General features: G+C 45.6%; 1 protein-coding gene across 4 annotated transcripts in view; it reads right to left on the bottom strand.

Annotated features, from left to right (window-relative positions):
• DNAI1 (dynein axonemal intermediate chain 1) overlaps positions 1-18145 on the bottom strand; it is a 191000-nt gene that overhangs the window by 123928 nt on the left and 48927 nt on the right. For 3 of the 4 annotated variants that reach the window (XM_053296608.1, XM_053296606.1, XM_053296609.1), the window contains exons 10-12: positions 14396-14480; positions 6408-6525; positions 2377-2420 (exon numbers count right to left, since the gene is read on the bottom strand). In XM_053296608.1, the coding sequence (XP_053152583.1) occupies positions 2377-2420; positions 6408-6525; positions 14396-14480 (247 nt within the window). The remainder of the gene's footprint in view (positions 1-2376; positions 2421-6407; positions 6526-14395; positions 14481-18145) is intronic. The other variant, XM_053296607.1, reaches the window with a different exon arrangement.

Raw genomic sequence — 18145 nt, forward strand, 5'->3', positions numbered from 1 at the left:
ATTTGTTAGGTCTGATTTACAGGGGCTAATTTGTGACCTTTAGCAATCAGACACAGGAGAGTTTTTGGTCCGTTCTAATTATTATGCAGGAGGGGTTGGCTTTACATCATCAGGCCAGCATTCCTGTCAAATGCCTTCACTTCCCGCCACCTCACCCTGGGAATTATGACCGGCCAACCAGCCAGCTCAAAGGGCCCTGCAGCTTTCCACACAGCCCATGCAGCCATGTCAGACCCCCTGGTCCATCTAGCCCTGGGCTGACTCCCCTGACTGACAGTGGCCAGCTCTCCAGGGCCTCTGGCAGAGAAAGGTCACTCCTAGCCATGCTGGCCAAGGTCTTTAACCCGAGAAACTGGGGACCAAACCTAACATCTTTGACACATGCTGTGTCAACAAGCAAGAGCCTCATCCCCTCTGTGGGTTTGCGTGTATCTTCAAAGAAGAATTGGTTTTTTAATTAACAAAATCTTAAACAAGCCAGTGTCATTTGGAGGCTACTGATGGATTTGCGTTTGATGACTTGGGTCCCACTGGGCAAGTTAACCACTCTCAGCCTCACTTCCTCATCTCTAAAACGGGAGCACCAAGGGAATACTCCATAAGCTACTGCAAGGAGAACCTTGCTTTAAAGGCACATGCATCACAGTTACATGCAGCAGATGGGACTCTCTGGAGGGAACAATTCAGCTCCACCCCATTTCTCTTTTGTCCCTTGAAGAGAAAAAGGGCCCATCTTGCCTGACCTTTAATAAGATAGGAACTCAGCCCCTCTCTGTCTATTTCCTGGTGAGAGAGGTCGGGAGAAGCAGAAAAGGGAGCAGAGTGGTAGCAAAGGTCCTGAGAAGACCTTGCCTCTGGTTCTCTGGTCATTTGCTCCAGCTCCACCTATATGTGGGCTGCGTGTGGCGTTTGCCAGCAACAGTCAGAGAGAAGCGGGTGGGAGACAGGTGGAGGAGCTCACTTACTGTGGGTGTTTGCGAGGGACAAGAGGGGGACGTTGCCCCCTCCAGATTGAGCCAGTTCCCATTGAATCCAATGGGGCATACTCCCAGGGAGGAGGGTATAGGATTGCTGGCTTTGTCCCCGATGCTGTCCCCTGCAAAAATGCCCTGCAGATGCCAATGTCACTCGCGCTGCTCAAACACATCATCTCTTTCAGCTCTGTACCACTGAAAGACCTTTGGGACTCCGATCTGAATGGTACTTGAGCCCAATGAGCAAAATGTGTATGAGTACATGGCCATTAATGATAACCATAAACAGTCATTATTATAATGAAAAAGGGCAGCAGATTTCCTTGAAAAAGTGGCAGGGAGGCTGGGCAGAACTGGAGAACTATGAGTGGAACTGTTTTGAAGTTTAATTTTGACATTTGACCATTACCATCAGAAAGAAATGGAAGAAGAAGTCTGTCCCCAGACCCTTGTAAGTGTCATGGTGATGAGATGCAGCACAAGGCTGCTGTCAGAGTCCCCTGTGGAAAGGACTCTGCTCCGTGCCGCTCCTTGTGGGGACTTGCTGCACTGCAGCAGCTTTGGAGTTTCCAAGCCCTCTGCCAGCCCCACCCTGTGAGGCCTGCTTTTGGCTGCCCTGCAGACAGAATGACTATAAGAGGCTTCCTGCCTGAAGCCACCCTTGCCTCAGTATCTTCTCCTGATCTGGGGTGTCTTGCTTGCCTCCTGCTGTGACTCCTGGCCTGTTTCCTGACTTTGGTCCCTGACTGCTCTTACTGGCTTCTGACCCTCACCTGGCTTGACCCTTGACATGACTCTGCACCCTCTCTGCTTCGAGTTCCTGATCTGACAGACCATCGGCTCAGATTTCTTGCTTGCTCTTGCCCCTGCCTCCAGTCACAACCTCCGGATCTTCTGGCAGACCTGAGTGGCTGACCCTCTAGTGTGTGTGTTTGGACTCTGACTTCTGTCCGAACCCTCCTGGCGCGTGGTCCTTTGCACCTGTATGTTCTGCTCTCGCCCACAGGTATCCCTGCCCATGGCCCAGCAGCTGCCTTGATAGCTGCGCTGCGAAGATCGAACTGCAGGCAAAAGCCTCTACAGCTTGGGCCAGTAAACCAAGCCCCTTGGGTTAGCTGTCACTTAGGGGCCTCGGGTAGCAATTCTGCCAGCAGTGGGAACACCTTGCTCAGCAAGTCAGAAGGAAGTTCTGCCCTGGATGGCTTTGGATGCACTAGTCAGCTCTTCCCAAAGGCCTGGAGGCACTGGAAACCCTTGGCCATGGTGGTGAACCCAAAGAAAACAGTACAAGGCAGATGAGTACAAACACTTCAAGAGGAAGCACAGTGGCCTTTGCAGGTGCAAAGTTGGAAACGTCTCCTTGGCAATACTAAGACAAAGTGTTAGTTTAAGCCCAACTTACAAGAGCCGTGTCCTACGACAAACAAGTCCTTGTATTTGGGGTTCCTGTAAGGAAAGAAGCAAGCAGCCATCAACATTGCTGTGATATGCCTGATGGGCTCAGCACTTCATCATGACACCTTTTGCTCCAAATGCTTATGTGATGCACATGCATGGATCTTTGCAGGACTGGAAACCAGGGCCAGTCCTGGAAAACACAAGCAGGTAGTCATATATACTGTATACACACACACACACACACACACACACACACACAGAGTAAAATAGAAAGTTAGTGTGCAAAACTGACCTACTCTGGAAAAATCCCCCTGAAGACTAAAAATGAAATGTGGAGCTCACCCAATATGTATTGGTGCAGAGTGTGAATCCCAGTCTCTCTGGAAGCAGTTCTACCACCTGGTCTCTTGACCCTCGCCCAACTTGGCTTATTTCATCTGATAGCCATATTATCAGAGAGGGTCTGGTAAATATCATAAATGCTTCTCTGAGGGAGGGCAGGATGCCTCCTTGTCTCAAGGAGGCTATTATTAGACCTTATTTGAAGAAACTTATATTGGATCCCTTGGAGTTAGCTAATTACAGACCCATCTCTAATCTTCCTTGGTTGGGTAAGGTGATTGAGCGAGTGGCTGCTTCTCAGCTCCAGGCAGTTTTGGATGACACAGATTATTTAGATCCTTTCCAGACTGGCTTTCGGGTGGGCTATGGGGTTGAGACTGCCTTGGTTGGCCTGATAGATGATCTACAATTGGCAATCGACAGAGGGAGTGTGACTCTGCTGATCCTTTTGGATCTCTCGGCGGCTTTCGATACCATTGACCATGGTATCCTGCTGGGTCGCTTGAGGGAGGTGGGATTGGGTAGCACTATTTGGAGACTACTGCTCTGAAAAGCGAAAGCTGAAGTGTGGGGTTTCACAAGGCTCCATACTGTCTCCAATGCTTTTAACATCTACATGAAACCGCTGGGAGAGATCATCAGGAGGTTTGGTCTGGGGTGCTAGCAATATGCTGATGACACCCAGATCTATTTCTCCATACCAACTTCATCAGTAAATGGCATGCCTAAGTGCCTGCCTAGAGGCAATATTGGGCTGGATGAGGAATAACAGACTGAAGTTAAATCCAAGCAAGATGGAGGTACTGTATGTAGGGGGTCGGGATCCAAGAGATGGCTTAGATCTGCCTGTTCTGGATGGGGTTACACTCCCCCTAAAAGATCAGGTTCATAGTCTGGGAGTACTCCTGGATCCCAAACTCTCCCTGGTCTCTCAGGTTGAGGCTGTGGCCAGGAGTGCTTTTTATCAGCTTCGGCTGATACACCAGATACATCTATTCTTGGAGATTAGTGACCTTAAAACGGTGGTACATATGCTGGTAACCTCTAAGCCTGACTACTCTACTCTACTCTATGTTGGGCTGCCTTTGTAGGTAGTTTGGAAACTACAGTTGGTACAGAATGCCAATTGTTTCAGCTCCCTGCTGAAATAAGAGCATCTCCTCCTCTTGTTGCTTTCAGGAGGACCCTGAAGACACACCTGTTTTCCCAGGCCTTCAACTGAGACTGTATTTTAAAATTTTAATGTGTTTTAATGTCTATAATTTTTATCTTTTTATGAATTTTAAATGTGTTATATTGTATGTTTTAATTCTGTAAACCGCCTAGAGATTTTTATACTAGGAGGTATATAAATTAAATAAATAAATAAATAAATAAATAAATAAAGTCCCTAATTTGCCATCTTTACTATTTTACTTTTTTTAAAATTTTTTTTATTTATTTATTTAACATATTTTTATACCACCCAAAACTTATGTCTCTGGGTGGTTTACAACAAAATAAAAACATTAAAACATTAGTTAAAAACAAAAACAAGAAATTTAAAATATGACAATTTAAAAATTTTAAAACAATATTCTAAAACAACATTTAAAACAATCAAAACATTATCAGTTAAAAGCCTGGGTGAACAGGTGCATCTTTAAAGACTTTTTAAAAATTGTCAGAGATGGGGAGGCTCTTATTTCACTAGGGAGCATATTCCAAAGTCTCGGGGCAGCAGCGGAGAAGGCCCATCCCTGAGTAGCCACCAGACGAACCAGTGGCAAATGCCCAGGGCCCAAGCTGTTTAGGGTTTTATAGGTTATAACTAACACCTTGTATTTTGCCCGGAAACATATCGGGCATTTATGTATAATTAATAACAGAATTAAAACATAATGAAACATGTGTATTTAGTTTTGTATTTTTAAAAGCTGTCTTAGACGCTTCCATTGGGGTTAGGAGCAGGATTCAAATACCTAATATACATACATACATACATACATACATACATACATACATACAAACAGAGAACATAAACAAAATTCACCAGAGCCCAAATATGAGCATCTTCTGGAAGCAGGGCGGCAACAACAACAACAACAACAAACCATGGCTGACCATTGTTTAATTAATTATTATTATCATTATCATTATTAACAAATAATATCTACAACTTTCCAACGAATGGTTCACAATGCAGTTTGCCTAGCAAAAGGAATGGGAAAATGGCTCCCTGTCCCAAGGGAGCCCACAGTATAAAAACGAAATACAAGGCAGACACCAGCAACAGCCTCTGGGAGGAATGCTGTGTGCTGGGCTGAAGAGGGACAATTTCTCTCCCTGCCAAATAGAAGAGATCCAGCAGCTTCCCCTCTGATGATGAAGTGGGCTCTCTGATCCACAAAAGCTTATGCCACAGTAACAGCACATACAGGTGAAACTCGGAAAATTAGAATATCGTGCAAAAGTCCATTAATTTCAGTAATGCAAATTAAAAGGTGAAACTGATATATGAGACAGACGCATTACATGCAAAGCGAGATAAGTCAAGCCTTAATTTGTTATAATTGTGGTGATCATGGCGTACAGCTCATGAAAACCCCAAATCCACAATCTCAGAAAATTAGAATATTACATGGAACCAAGAAGACAAGGATTGAAGAACAGAACAATATCGGACCTCTGAAAAGTATACAGTGTACTGTGCTTGACTGGCCAGCAAACTCGCCTGACCTGACCCCATAGAGAATATATGGGGCATTGCCGAGAGAAGGATGAGAGGCATGAGACCAAACAATGCAGAAGAGCTGCAGGCCGCTAATGAAGCATCCTGGTCTTCCATAACACCTCAGCAGTGCCACAGGCTGATAGCATCCATGCCACGCCGCATTGAGGCAGTAATTGCTGCCAAAGGGGCCCAAACCAAGTACTGAATACATATGCATGCTTATACTTTTCAGAGGTCCGATATTGTTCTATTCTTCAATCCTTGTCTTCTTGGTTCCATTTAATATTCTAATTTTCTGGGATTGTGGATTTGGGGTTTTCATGAGCTGTACGCCATGATCATCACAATTATAACAAATTAAGGCTTGACTTATCTCGCTTTGCATGTAATGCGTCTGTCTCATATATCAGTTTCACCTTTTAATTTGCATTACTGAAATTAATGGACTTTTGCACAATATTCTAATTTTCCGAGTTTCACCTGTACATGATGCTTCTTCAAAATTAAGTTTCACCAATCCCAATGGGATTTGCTCCCTTTCTAAGTGTCCATAGGATTGCAGGCTGCAACGGTTAGTCCCCGACGAGTCACAAAACTCCTTTTACTTTTTGTAATGCTTCTCTGCCTGATCTCCTTGAAGTAATCCTGTAACTTGGCACAAGCAAGTGGCTGTTTTCAAGCCTGGGCTACTGATATTGGTGCTATTGTATATGCCTTTCCATACATGCATTTTAAAATCCCCATGGGTGCTTGTCTAACCCTTTAAGTCTAAAAATATAAACCAGAAACCCACTGAATGCTTTTGAAAGATTTCATGCTAGCCCCTTATGCTCAGAATACTGTATACACTCCCATGCCCATTTCCATGACACTAAACAAAAATGACTGGATCTATATTGATCCCGCATGATTTTGGAAGGCTTTCAGTTCAGCTACTCCCCACAAGTCAAACAGATACAAACTGCAAGGAATATACTCACCAGCAGAGGGCAGTGACTGCCAGCCTCTTGGCTTTGTCATACTGAAACTTCCAGAGCGGAAGGAGGGTCCCCAGGTTGTCTCTGTATTCATCAGAGGTATCTTCATAGTATTTAAAATCTAGCAAAGGCAGAGCATAGTACTGTTTGGAATGAGTTCTGCTTGTGCATCGTTTAGCAAAGATGATTTAGGATGAGAGTCCATTCATGCTTGAATTTTGAACCTGGATATGAAGCTGGGTGCCGCCAGGATGCATTTCCCATTGACATGAGGGAAGAGCCACCGATGCTTCCTCCCAGTCGCTTCCATTATTCTGCTCCTCTAGGTTTGATCCCACCCCCGCCCCAGTCCACTCTGCCAGCCTTCCAGTTTAACCTGAAAGCACTTCTCACATTCACAGAGGCCCACCAGGACTGGCATGCAGGGCAATTTGCAGACAGAATGGCTCACATCCAGCATGACCTGCCTGGACTCCACACTGTCAGTATCTAAGGACACACCCTCAGCACCCACTTGTCCAGGATGTGGACAGGGCCCTTGTGAGAGTACAGTCATTCACAAGCATGCTCAACCCTTGTCCAGGGTGGTTGCTGAAAGCTGTTTGTGAACATGGGTCAGGAGAATGGGCAACACTTCTTTGGTGGAGAGTAAAGTTCCACCTAAATCAGGCGGTGGCACATGCTCTGCTGAAGAAGCCCTTCTTAGGCCCAGCAGATCCTGATCATTACTGGCCAGTTTCCAACGTCTCTTTTCTGAGCAAGGTGCTCAAACAGTAACCCATCTTAAAGGGTAACTGGATGAAACTGATCATCTGGACCCTTTTCAGCCGGGTTTCTGGCCCAGTTTTGGGACTGAAACTGCACAGGTCACTCTAGTGGACGACTTAGGAAACCGGAGTGCATCCCTGTTGGTTCTGCTGAACCGCTCCATGGCTTTCAATATCATTGAACATGGTATCTTTTCTGATCCCCTGGCTGCAATGGGGTTGAGAGGTACAGGGTTGACCTGGCTTCAGTCTTTCCTGCAGGGGCAATCCAGCAGGTGGTGCTCGTGGACTCTTTGGGAGAGGCCATCTGGGGGTTTGGTGTTGGGTTCCATCAGTATACTGATGACACCCAACTATATGTATCTCAGTATCAGGCCTAGCGGAAGATGCTGTGAGTGTTCTGAACCTGTGCTTCAAGGCAGTGAAGGGATGGATGTGAGCTATCAAGTGTAAACTGTTGATTCAGCAATGGTTTAAGAGAGAGTGGCACTCTCATTGAAGGAGGTTTGCAGCTTGGAAGTCTTCCTGGACCTAGCCTTGAGTCTAGGGCCTCTGACCAGTTTTTGCTGGTGTGCAAGCCATGTCTCTTCCTGCTTCAATTAGACCTGGCCATCGTTATTCATGCCCTGGCTACATCACAGTAGGATTATTGCGATGCACTCAGTGTGGGGCTGCCCTTGAAGATCCTTCAGAAGCTACAACTGGCGGAACATGCTGCTGCAAGAGTCTTGTCGGGGACTAGACTCTCAGAAGACAGACCCTCCCTCCTGATGCAGCTGCATTGGCTGCCAGTTTGGCCAACATTCAAGGTGTTGGTCTAAAGCCCCAAACTAGTGATCTTCACTATTTTTAAGCAGGGGCATATTTGGCACCAAAAAAAAAAAAGCCTTCAAGGAGAGAGTCTCAGAGGACAATCTTAGGTATGGGCAGGATCACATGGGAGGAGCTGGGCTTGCAGGTGCCCATATTCAAAGTCCTTTAGGGTTTTAATAGGTGTGCACCAGCATTTTGAATTGTGCTCAGAAAGTGTACCCAGAGTTTTCACTATTAAGAACATAGGAAGCTGCCTTCTACCGTCAGACCCTCGGTCCATCTAGCTCAGTACTGTCTACACAGACTGCCAGCAGCTTCTCCAAAGTTACAGGCAGGAGTCTCTTTCAGTCCTATCTTGGAGAAGCCCGGGAGATGTTCTTCCCAGAGCAGCCCCAGTGCTCTCATGTAGTCTCCAATACAAAGGCAAACCAGGGCAGACCCTGCATAGCAAAGGAGATATTTCATGCTTGCTACCACAAGACCAGCTCTCCTGCTACTATAATTACTCTCCCCAACACCTTTAATGGGTTACTGATGAGCTTCAGTTCTGATGCACATTGGTGAATTCACAGCATAACAAGTTGTTCTAGTAAGAACTAATCTGCCTACTTTCCTTCCACTGTCTCTACAACTCGACTAAATTTGGTACAAATCAAGTTCCACAAGTTAGATCTCTTGACCTCAAATGTTCATGTATCTGCCATCTTGGATTGGGGTGGATGACATCATTACTAACTACACCATTGAATGAGTGGATAGCTTTATTACGACCATTGATCAGTTATATATACAAATAGGTGATACTGCATTCAGATAAAAGTTAAGTCATACAGAATAGACCAACATAGAAGCCTCTTGTAGCAGCATCTAAAAAGAAGGGCTGGAAATTAGCTGTTGGTGGATCTTAACATCAGCCGCACAAAATTTGGCAACATGGTAGGAGATAGAAGGTTTCCTATCTGCCATAAGAACAGCCCTGCTGGATCAGGCCCAAGGCCCATCTAGTCCAGCATCCTGTTTCACACAGTGGCCCACCAGATGCCACTGGAAGCCTACAGCAGAAGTTGAGGGCCAGCAACTGGTACTCCGAGGCATCCTGCCTTGGAGACAGGAGGTGGCCTATAGCCCTCTGACTAGTAGCTGATGATAGACCTCTCCTCCATTAAGTTATCCAAACCCCTCTTAAAGCCATCCAGGTTGTTGGCTGTCACCACATCTTGTGGCAGAGAATTCCACAAGTGGATTATGTGTTGTGTGAAAAAGTACTTCCATTTGTTGGTCCTAGATTTCCTGGCAATCAATTTCGTGGGCTGACCCCTGGTTCTAGTGTTACGGGAGAGGAAGAAGAATTTATCTCTATCCACTTTCTCCATGCATGATTTTATAGACCTTTATTATGTCTCCCCGCAGTCGTCTTTTTTCTAAACTAAATAGGCTAGGTAGCCTTGCCTCATAAGGAAGGTGCTCTAGGCCCCTGATCATCATGGTTGCCCTCTTCTGCACCTTTTCTAGTTCTACAATGTCCTTCTTTAGATGTGGTGACCAGAATTGTAAGCAGTACTCCAGATGTGGATGCACCATTGTTTTGTATAAGGGCATTTTAATATTAGCTGTTTTATTTTCAATCCCCTTCCTAATGATCTCTACCATGGAATTGGCCTTTTTCACAGCTGCCGCACATTGAGTTGACACTTTCAACGAGCTGTCCACCACGACCCCAAGATCCCTCTCCTGGTCAGTCAACAACAGCTCAGATCCCATCAGCATATACTTGAAGTTGGGGTTTTCCATCCTAATGTGCATCACTTTACACTTGCCAACTTTGAACCACATTTGCCACTTTGTCGCCCACTCCCCCAGTTTGGAGAGATCCTTTTGGAGCTCCTCACAATCTGTTTTTGATTTCACTACCCAAAAGAGTTTAGTATCATCTTCAAATCTGGCCATCTCGCTGCTTACCCCTGCTTCTAGTTCATTTATGAATAAATTCAAAAGCACCGGTCCCAGTATAGATCCCTGGGGGACCCCACTTCCTACTTCCCTTCATTGTGAAAACTCTCCATTTATCCCTACCCTCTGTTTCCTGTCTTACAACCAGTTAGCAATCCACACATGTACTTGTCCCCTTATCCCAAGATTGCTAGGTTTCCTCAGGAGTTTTTGATGAGGAACTTTGTCAAAAGCTTTGTGGAAGTCCAGGTGTACTATATCAACTGGATCACCTTGATCCACACACCTGTTGACACTCTCAAAGAACTCCAAAAGTTTGGTGAGGCAAGATTTACCTTTGCGGAACCCATGCTAGTTCTCTCCCAGAAGGGCCTGTTCTTCTAATTTGCCTGGAACAGACGTTAAGCTAATCAGCCTGTAATTTCCCAGATTGCTCCTGGATCCCTTTATGAAAATTGGTGTTACATTTACTACTCTCCAGTCCTCTGGTACAGAGCCCGATTTCAGGGATAAGTTATACGGTATATTCTGGCAAGGAGGTCAGCAATTTCACATTTGAGTTCTTTGAGGACTCTTGGATGGATGCCATCCAGCCCCGGTGATTTGTTAGTTTTCAGTTTTTCCAGACAGATTAGAACATCATCTCTTGTCACTTCTATCTGATTCATTTCTTTAGCCTCCATCCCTAAAAAGCCTGGTTCAGGAACAGGTATATGCTCAGTATCCTCTGCCATGAAGATGGACGCAAAGAACTCATTTAGCTTCTCTGCAATCTCCATATCCTCCTTAATAATCCCTTTCATTTCCTCATTGTCTAATGGTCCAACTGCCTCCCTGGCAGATTTCCTGCTTCTGGTGTATTTAAAGAAGTTTGTGTTATTCCCCTTGATGCTTTTAGGTAAATGTTCCTCAAACTCTCTTTTTGCCTCCCTTATTTTCACCTTGCATTTCTTTTGCCAGAATTTGTGTTCCTTTCTGTTCTCTTTATTTGGACAGGCCTTCCAATTTCAGAAGGAAGTCTTCTTCCCTTTTATGGCTTCCTTGACTTTACCTGTTAGACATGCTGGCATCCTCCTGGACTTAGTGGTACTTTTCCTCCTTTTGGGTATACAACCTAACTGTGCTTCTAGTATTGTGGTTTTGAGTAAACTCCATGCATTCTGGAGCCAAGTGACTCTCCTGATTTTCCCTTTCAGTTTTCTTTTCACCATACTCCTCATTTTAGAGAAGTTTCCTCTTCTGAAATTCAAAATGTCTGTGTTAGACTTCCTTGGTGATGGTCAATGGTTGAACGCCCCATTCTAGAACCGGCCTGTTCATCACTCAAAATACCTTCATTCTCCATCCAGTCTTGCAACTTCCAATCTAAATGCCTTGAGTAAAGCTTACTCGCAACACTCAGCAGGCTAATTGGGCGATAGTTGGCAAGAACATATCTATCCTTTTTTTAAAAACATGGGCACTATTATGGCTATGCCCCAGTCTTCATGTATGAGCCCAGCTCGATCTATGCATGTAAAAAGGGCTGCCAAGACAGGGCCCCATTGATGTGTTTAGAAAACCAAAGAAACTCCATGTTTGCCCAGAATACCTCATTTTAACTTAAAGTAACCCCAGCCCAGCTCAGAGACATCACTGCCTCTCATGATCAACATCATTATCTCTCTCCACTAAATTGTATCTATGAAACTTGGTTCTCACAAGGTTCTCACTGTTCTTTGCTGACAGTTAAGAAAACAGGATTTAACCAAATAAGGAGTAATCACCAGATGAACAATGAATCATTCACATGCGTACTAGATACTTAGACCACCATTCTATTGTCACGTACACTGTGTCTAGGGTGTCAGCATCATTCAGATTGTTTGTATAAATGTAAGATGCACCTATAACCAAACTGTAATCAGTTTGAGAGCGTAAGCCCAGTGATTACCTATTGCTAAACTGCAGTAGCAATAAAAGCCTCTAAATGATTCCCACTGAGTCTGTTTGATTGACTAAGAGGCAGAACCAGGGACGAGCCGAATTCACATCACCACCAATCTGCATTAAAGAAGATACAATGAGCTTCTTAACTTCGGCAACTGAAACAGTCATTCAGGAAGTGGGTCTTTTTAAAAATCTACTGGGACTAGTTCCTCCTCTGCATAGAGAGCTCTAAAGTGTAATTCCCATGTCTCCATAGGGACCTGACTAGTCAAATGGGAGAGACAATGGTCTGAGCAGCCAGCTGTAATACATCAGAAGAGAGGGGAATTCCCTGCTCTAACTGAAGCAGTCAGCCACTCCCAGGACAACCCTTGAGTCTCTCTTTTCTTAGCTTTGATCAAAGATTTATATTGTTTTTTTCAGGACTAGTAGTGTTGAAGTAGTTTCATGTTGAAAGTCTTGCTGGTACAATTTATAGTTTGCCACTAGCTCCTTCTTGGCAGCTACAGACTCTTGGTCATACCAACTTCTAGACCTACCCATTGGCCGGCAGTTATAATTAGTTCTTTCCTGCACAAGATGATCTTGTATCATCTGAGTGTCCCATAATGATCAGTCTCTCCCCTTATTAACTCCCATCATATCATCTGAGTTTAACAAAATGTCCATAACTTGAACCCATCTCTCATCCCACTTAATCCGAACTTCCCCAGCCACCACTTCCAAAGCGAAACTGAATTTATCCTTAGAATGAGATGTCCCAACTGGTAGATTAGTCCTTAGAATCAAAGGGAGATGATCGTTATCAGGGCGAGTGTCAGCCTCCATTTGAACAACACAACTGATCAGGTTACAGGACCTAAGCCAGTAATCCACAGTTGACATCCTGTTCCCAGAACAGTAGGTAAATTCTGCTAGGCAGTCTCCACTCACTGCTCCATTTAGAATACACAAATCAAACCAATTGGCCAACTGGGCCAAAAACAGGCCTGCAAAATTGTATTTCCCATCCTTGGCCAGCTGGGAGTGGGGGGAGGAATGAATCTCCCATATCTTCTGGTGGGACAGCATGGTAATAGGAATATAAAGCTGTGTCATCCTGCCCTGTCCCTGGTGGCGCAGTGGTAAAACTGCCGCCCTGTAACCAGAAGGTTACAAGTTCGATCCTGACCAGGGGCTCAAGGTTGACTCAGCCTTCCATCCTTCCAAGGTCGGTAAAATGAGTACCCAGAATGTTGGGGGGCAATATGCTAAATCATTGTAAACCGCTTAGAGAGCTTCGGCTATAGAATGCTATAGAAATGTAAGTGCTATTGCTAAGTGCTATTGCTGTCCTTGCATTGAAATCACCTCCTGCTAGAATATAAGCTAGGGGGTTGGCCTCAATGCATTCCCCTAGATATTTATTTACCTAGGCTTTGCCACTGCTGCCTTACCAGGGAATGCTTACACAGAGGGGTTAAGTATATATTAATCAGAACCAACGGAACGTGATTAAATTGCAGTAAAACTGCAGTCACCCACTGGGCATAAAAGGGCATGGGGGCAATCTTCACATGAAGTCCTATTGCAATTAATAGGGCCAGTCCTCCTTTGGGTCAACCCCCTTTTTTGCTGGGCAGGGCCCTGACACGTTGTACATAAAAACCATCCACCTCAATCTTATCCATGGCCCATCTCCTGAAGGAAAACAATATCAAATTTAGACAGGTATTCTATAAAAGAGCCATCTCTAGATTTACAGGCCCAACCGGCTACATTGCACATGCAAAGGGAGAGTCCACACTGATCTGATAATTATTGATTATTGCTTTTTTCTACAGGGCCATCGGTATATTTGGAACCGTACAGACTCACATAAGCCAGCAAGACAGCTCCCTGCCCCAGGAAGCTTACAATCTGATTAATGGAAAGTGGAGACTTCAAAGGGAAGAGGATAAATGGGAAAGACAGGGATTCCTAGGGAGCAATTGCTGAGGTTCCTGTTCAAGCTCTCTTCCCATTAGGGGAGGGCAAGGGGATAAGCCAGAAGCTTCCAGGGCACATTCCCACAAACAAGAGTTATGGCATGAAATGCTTGAATGGGCCAGGGAGGGGTGGTTATCTCCTCGGACTGGCCGTTGCTCCCATGAGCCACAGCTCCTCCCCACCAGCCGGCTGCCTCAACCTTTTAGCTGGAGATGCCAGAGACTGACCTTCTGCGTGCCCAGCATGTGCTCTGCCACAGAGCTACGGCCCCTCCTCTTCTGCTGCTGGGATTTTTTGGCCAAGCCACTTGAGCTGGCCTCAACTCTGGCTTAACTTATCTTTGGCCCCTTGAGCTGGCACTCTTGGGTCTGGCCCTCGCGAGGTGGCTCATTGCTCTTCCCATTCTGCAAAGGGGAAACTGTGCTGAGAGACAGTGGCCTGCCCAAGACAACAACAGGTTTGCAGCAGAAGGGCACTGAGCCCGGGGCAATGAGCAAGTGCTGCAGATCCAGCCCCAGCTGCCCTGGCTCTCCAGAGGGCCACCAACCCCCCGAGATGTCCTACCTTGAGCAATGTCATCATAAGTGTTCTGATTGACCATCCGCTCCACTATCTTGGCTGCCTTCGCTACCTTGGTGATGTCATCACTCTGTGGAAGAACAAAAAGCAGGGGGACATCGTCTTACGTCTGACATGAGGTCTCTGCCGTTAGAGTTCCATGCACATTGCTGGCTCTTTGGGAGCTGCACTTCCTAACAGCCAGGGAAACACGGCAGGAAGGGGCCAGTCTGCCCCACTGCCTGTTAGATCACATGGGATTCTTAACGGCTCTGCTGGATCAGGCCCAAGAAGGCCCATCTAGTCGAGCATCGTGCTTCACACAGTGGCCCTCCAGATGACACTGGGAAGCCCACAGGCAAAATCTGAGCTGAGGGCATGTCCTCTCTCCTGCTGTTGTTCCCCTGCAACTGGTATTCAGAGGCATCCATTGATAGTAGCCATTGATAGACCTCTCCTCCATATATTTATCTAAGCCCTTCTTAAAGCCATCCAGGCTGGTGGCTGTCACCACATCTTGTGGGAGAAAATTCCAGAGGTTAATTATGCACTGTGTGAAGAAGTACATCCTTCTGTCAGTCTTAAATTTTTTGGCAATCAGTTTCATGGGATGTCACCTGGTTCTAGTGTTATGCGAGGAGGAGAAAAAATTATCTCTCCACACCATGCATAATTTTATAGAACTCTATCATGTCTCCCCTCAGTTGTCTTTTTTCTAAACTAAAAAACCCCAGGTGTTGTAACCTTACCTCATAAAGAAGGTGCTCTAGGCCCCTGACCATCTTGGTTGCCCTCTTCTGCACCTTCTCCAGCTCTATAATGTCCTTTTTGAGGTATGGTGACCAGAACTGTATGCAGTACTCCAAATGTGGCCACACCATAGTTTTGTATAAGGGCATTATAACATTAGCAGTGTATATATCCAGGACTAGCTGTGTCCCACTGTTCCACCGTTTCCATTACGCCCACTATATCTATGTTTTCATTAGGAACCAAGCACTCCTGCTCACCCATCTTGGCTTGGGGGCTTCTGGCATTGACACATAAGCACCTATATGCTGAATCTCTTACCTAGTGTGTGCTATCATTCTTATGGCCATTTGATCGCTTTGACCCGCTATCACATCCTTCTGTCTCCTTTTTATCTGGTTCTACTCTGTCCCTTTCTGATTTAACAGAAGCATTTTCTCCCTCGCACCTTAAGGGAAGGCATCTGCTGAACCGGATACTCAGGTCCACCTGTCTAGATGGCCGTGTGCATGGAACAGGTAGCATTTCTGGGAATGCTACCTTGGGGGTCCTGTACTTCAATATGGTACCTAGAACCTAAATTTAGCTTCCAGGACCTCCTGACTACATTTCAAATCATCGTTGGTTCCAGCATGCACCACGACAGCTGGTTCCTCCCCAGCACTGTCTAACAGCCTACCTCGACGCCACATGATGTCCACAACATTTGCACCAGGCTAGCAAGTCACCGTGTGGTCTACATTTGAGTCACAGACCCATCTCTCTATACCCCTAGTGATTGAATTGCCCACTATTAGGAGGCCCCCCGACCCTGGAGGAGTATCCCCTGTGCAAGAGGATATGCATTCATCATCCAAGAGGTCCCTTCTAAGTGAGCATTTCTCTCTTCCTCAGAATGATGTCATCCTTCCCCAAAACCTCCATTCTCCATCACAGCAGAGGAGTAAGCAGCCTGGGAGTTGAATGCTTCTATTACATCCCTGAAGGTTTCATCCATGTACCTCTCTGACTCTCTGAGCTTCTCCAGATCAGCCACTTTGGCATCAAGGGAACAAACTTCCAGAGGAGTGTTTACTACTTCTTTAGGAGCTCTAATTATCTCTGAAGTGTTCAAGCTGTGCCTGAGCTGTACCACTTCAGACTACAAATGGCATCTTCTCCCTGCAGTTCAGGCCCAATCCGTTCCTACATCCATGCTGGTTCCTGACTCATTTACTAGCCTTCTTAGACCCTCCCCTGCTCTTCCCCCCACTGATCCTGTTATCTGCTCCAACCCATCCAGACTGCTTTGTTGGAATTGGCCTCAATTGGAAATAACCAGCTTGGATGGCTTTAAAGGGGATTAGACACATTCATGGAGGACGGGGCTATCCATGGCTACGAATCTGGATGGCTATAGGTGCCTCCAGGCTCAGAGGCAGGATACTTCCGAGTTCCAGTTGCAGGGGAGCAACAGCAGGAGAGGGCACACCTTCATCTCTTGCCTGCAGGCTTCCCAAAAGCATCTGGTGGGCCACTGTGCAAAACAGGGTGCTGGGTAGATGGGCCTTGGGCCTGATCCAGCACGGCTGTTCTCTTGGGAGGATCCACCCAGTCAATGCTGTCTGTCCTGCTGCGGAACTGCCAGAAGTCAGACAGAACTGACTGGGTGGATCCTCCCAAGAGAACAGCCCTCATTTACTTACCCTGCAGGAAAGTGCTGAACCCCTCTGAAGTTTGACAGTTCAGAAATTCCTTGTAAGAAAACGCCTCCCGTCCACAGCAGAATTACAAGGTTTTGTATCAGCAATTTAATTCCCTGAGCCAATTAGGATACTCCAGGCAGCAAGAATTCCCTGTGTCTCTGATTGGACTGCCCACTGTTTCCAGGTGTGATATATTTTGTATCTTATTAAAATGAATCTTCAGCAGAACTGATCTGCCTAATTTATCTCCTTTTAACAGCCATTTGGAATCGATTTTCTCAGTAAAGCCTGCTGGCGACCAGCTCCAGGAGCACAAGAACAGGCTCCCCAGCACACTAATTCCTTCCTTCTGGGGATTTTTATTTTAAGCTACATTATTTTTATACATCAGCAATAACATTAATGGAAGCATACATTATGACTGCATAATGGTCCAGAGCTAGGAAAATAAACATTTGGGCCCAGACAAGATAATCATTCTCAACAAAACAGCTTGTTTATCTTAAAGCAGCAGACTGCCTACGACATACAACTCTTCTTTCATGATCTTTTAATTACCCAGAAACAAACGAATTACGGACATAAATAGTATCCAGAATGGAGGAATCTCTGGGAAACCAGTCCAAAAATAGCTCACATGGCCAAGAATAAATGTTATGCAGTTCAGAGAGCCGCATTGCTTCTGCAAATTCACGTCAAGCTGAGTTGTCTAGGGTTGTGAGGGAGCTAGTTCATGCCTCCTCCACCTTGAATTTGAACTTAGAACCATCTGTCACTCGCTGTGATGTTTTTAACAACTTTTTTGCAGATAAAATATCTTGTATTTGTGCTGAACTAGACTGCACAGTTATCGTAGAGTCTATCGTAGAGGTGCCCAACAAACTCCACTTGTAGGATTTAATTGGGTCACTTTCAGTTTGTTCCTTTTGAGGACGTGGACAAACTGCTTCAAACTGTATGCCCCACCACCTGCTCTCTTGACCCTTGCCCAACTTGGCTTATTTCATCAGGCAGTCATATTATCAGAGAGGGTCTGGTAAATATCATAAACGCTTCTCTGAGGGACAGCAGGATGCCTCCTTGCCTTAAGGAGGCTATTATTAGACCTTATTTGAAGAAACCTACATTGGGTCCCTCGGAATTAGCTAATTACAGACCCATCTCTAATCTTCCTTGGTTGGGCAAGGTGATTGAGAGAGTGGTTGCTTCTCAGCTCCAGACAGTTTTGGATAACACAAGATTATTTAGATTCTTTCCAAACTGGCTTTTGGGTGGGCTATGGGGTTGAGACTGCCTTGCTCGGCCTGATGGATGATCTCCA

The sequence above is a fragment of the Hemicordylus capensis genome, chromosome 2, assembly GCF_027244095.1.
Source record: "Hemicordylus capensis ecotype Gifberg chromosome 2, rHemCap1.1.pri, whole genome shotgun sequence".
In the NCBI taxonomy this organism is placed as follows: domain Eukaryota; kingdom Metazoa; phylum Chordata; class Lepidosauria; order Squamata; family Cordylidae; genus Hemicordylus; species Hemicordylus capensis.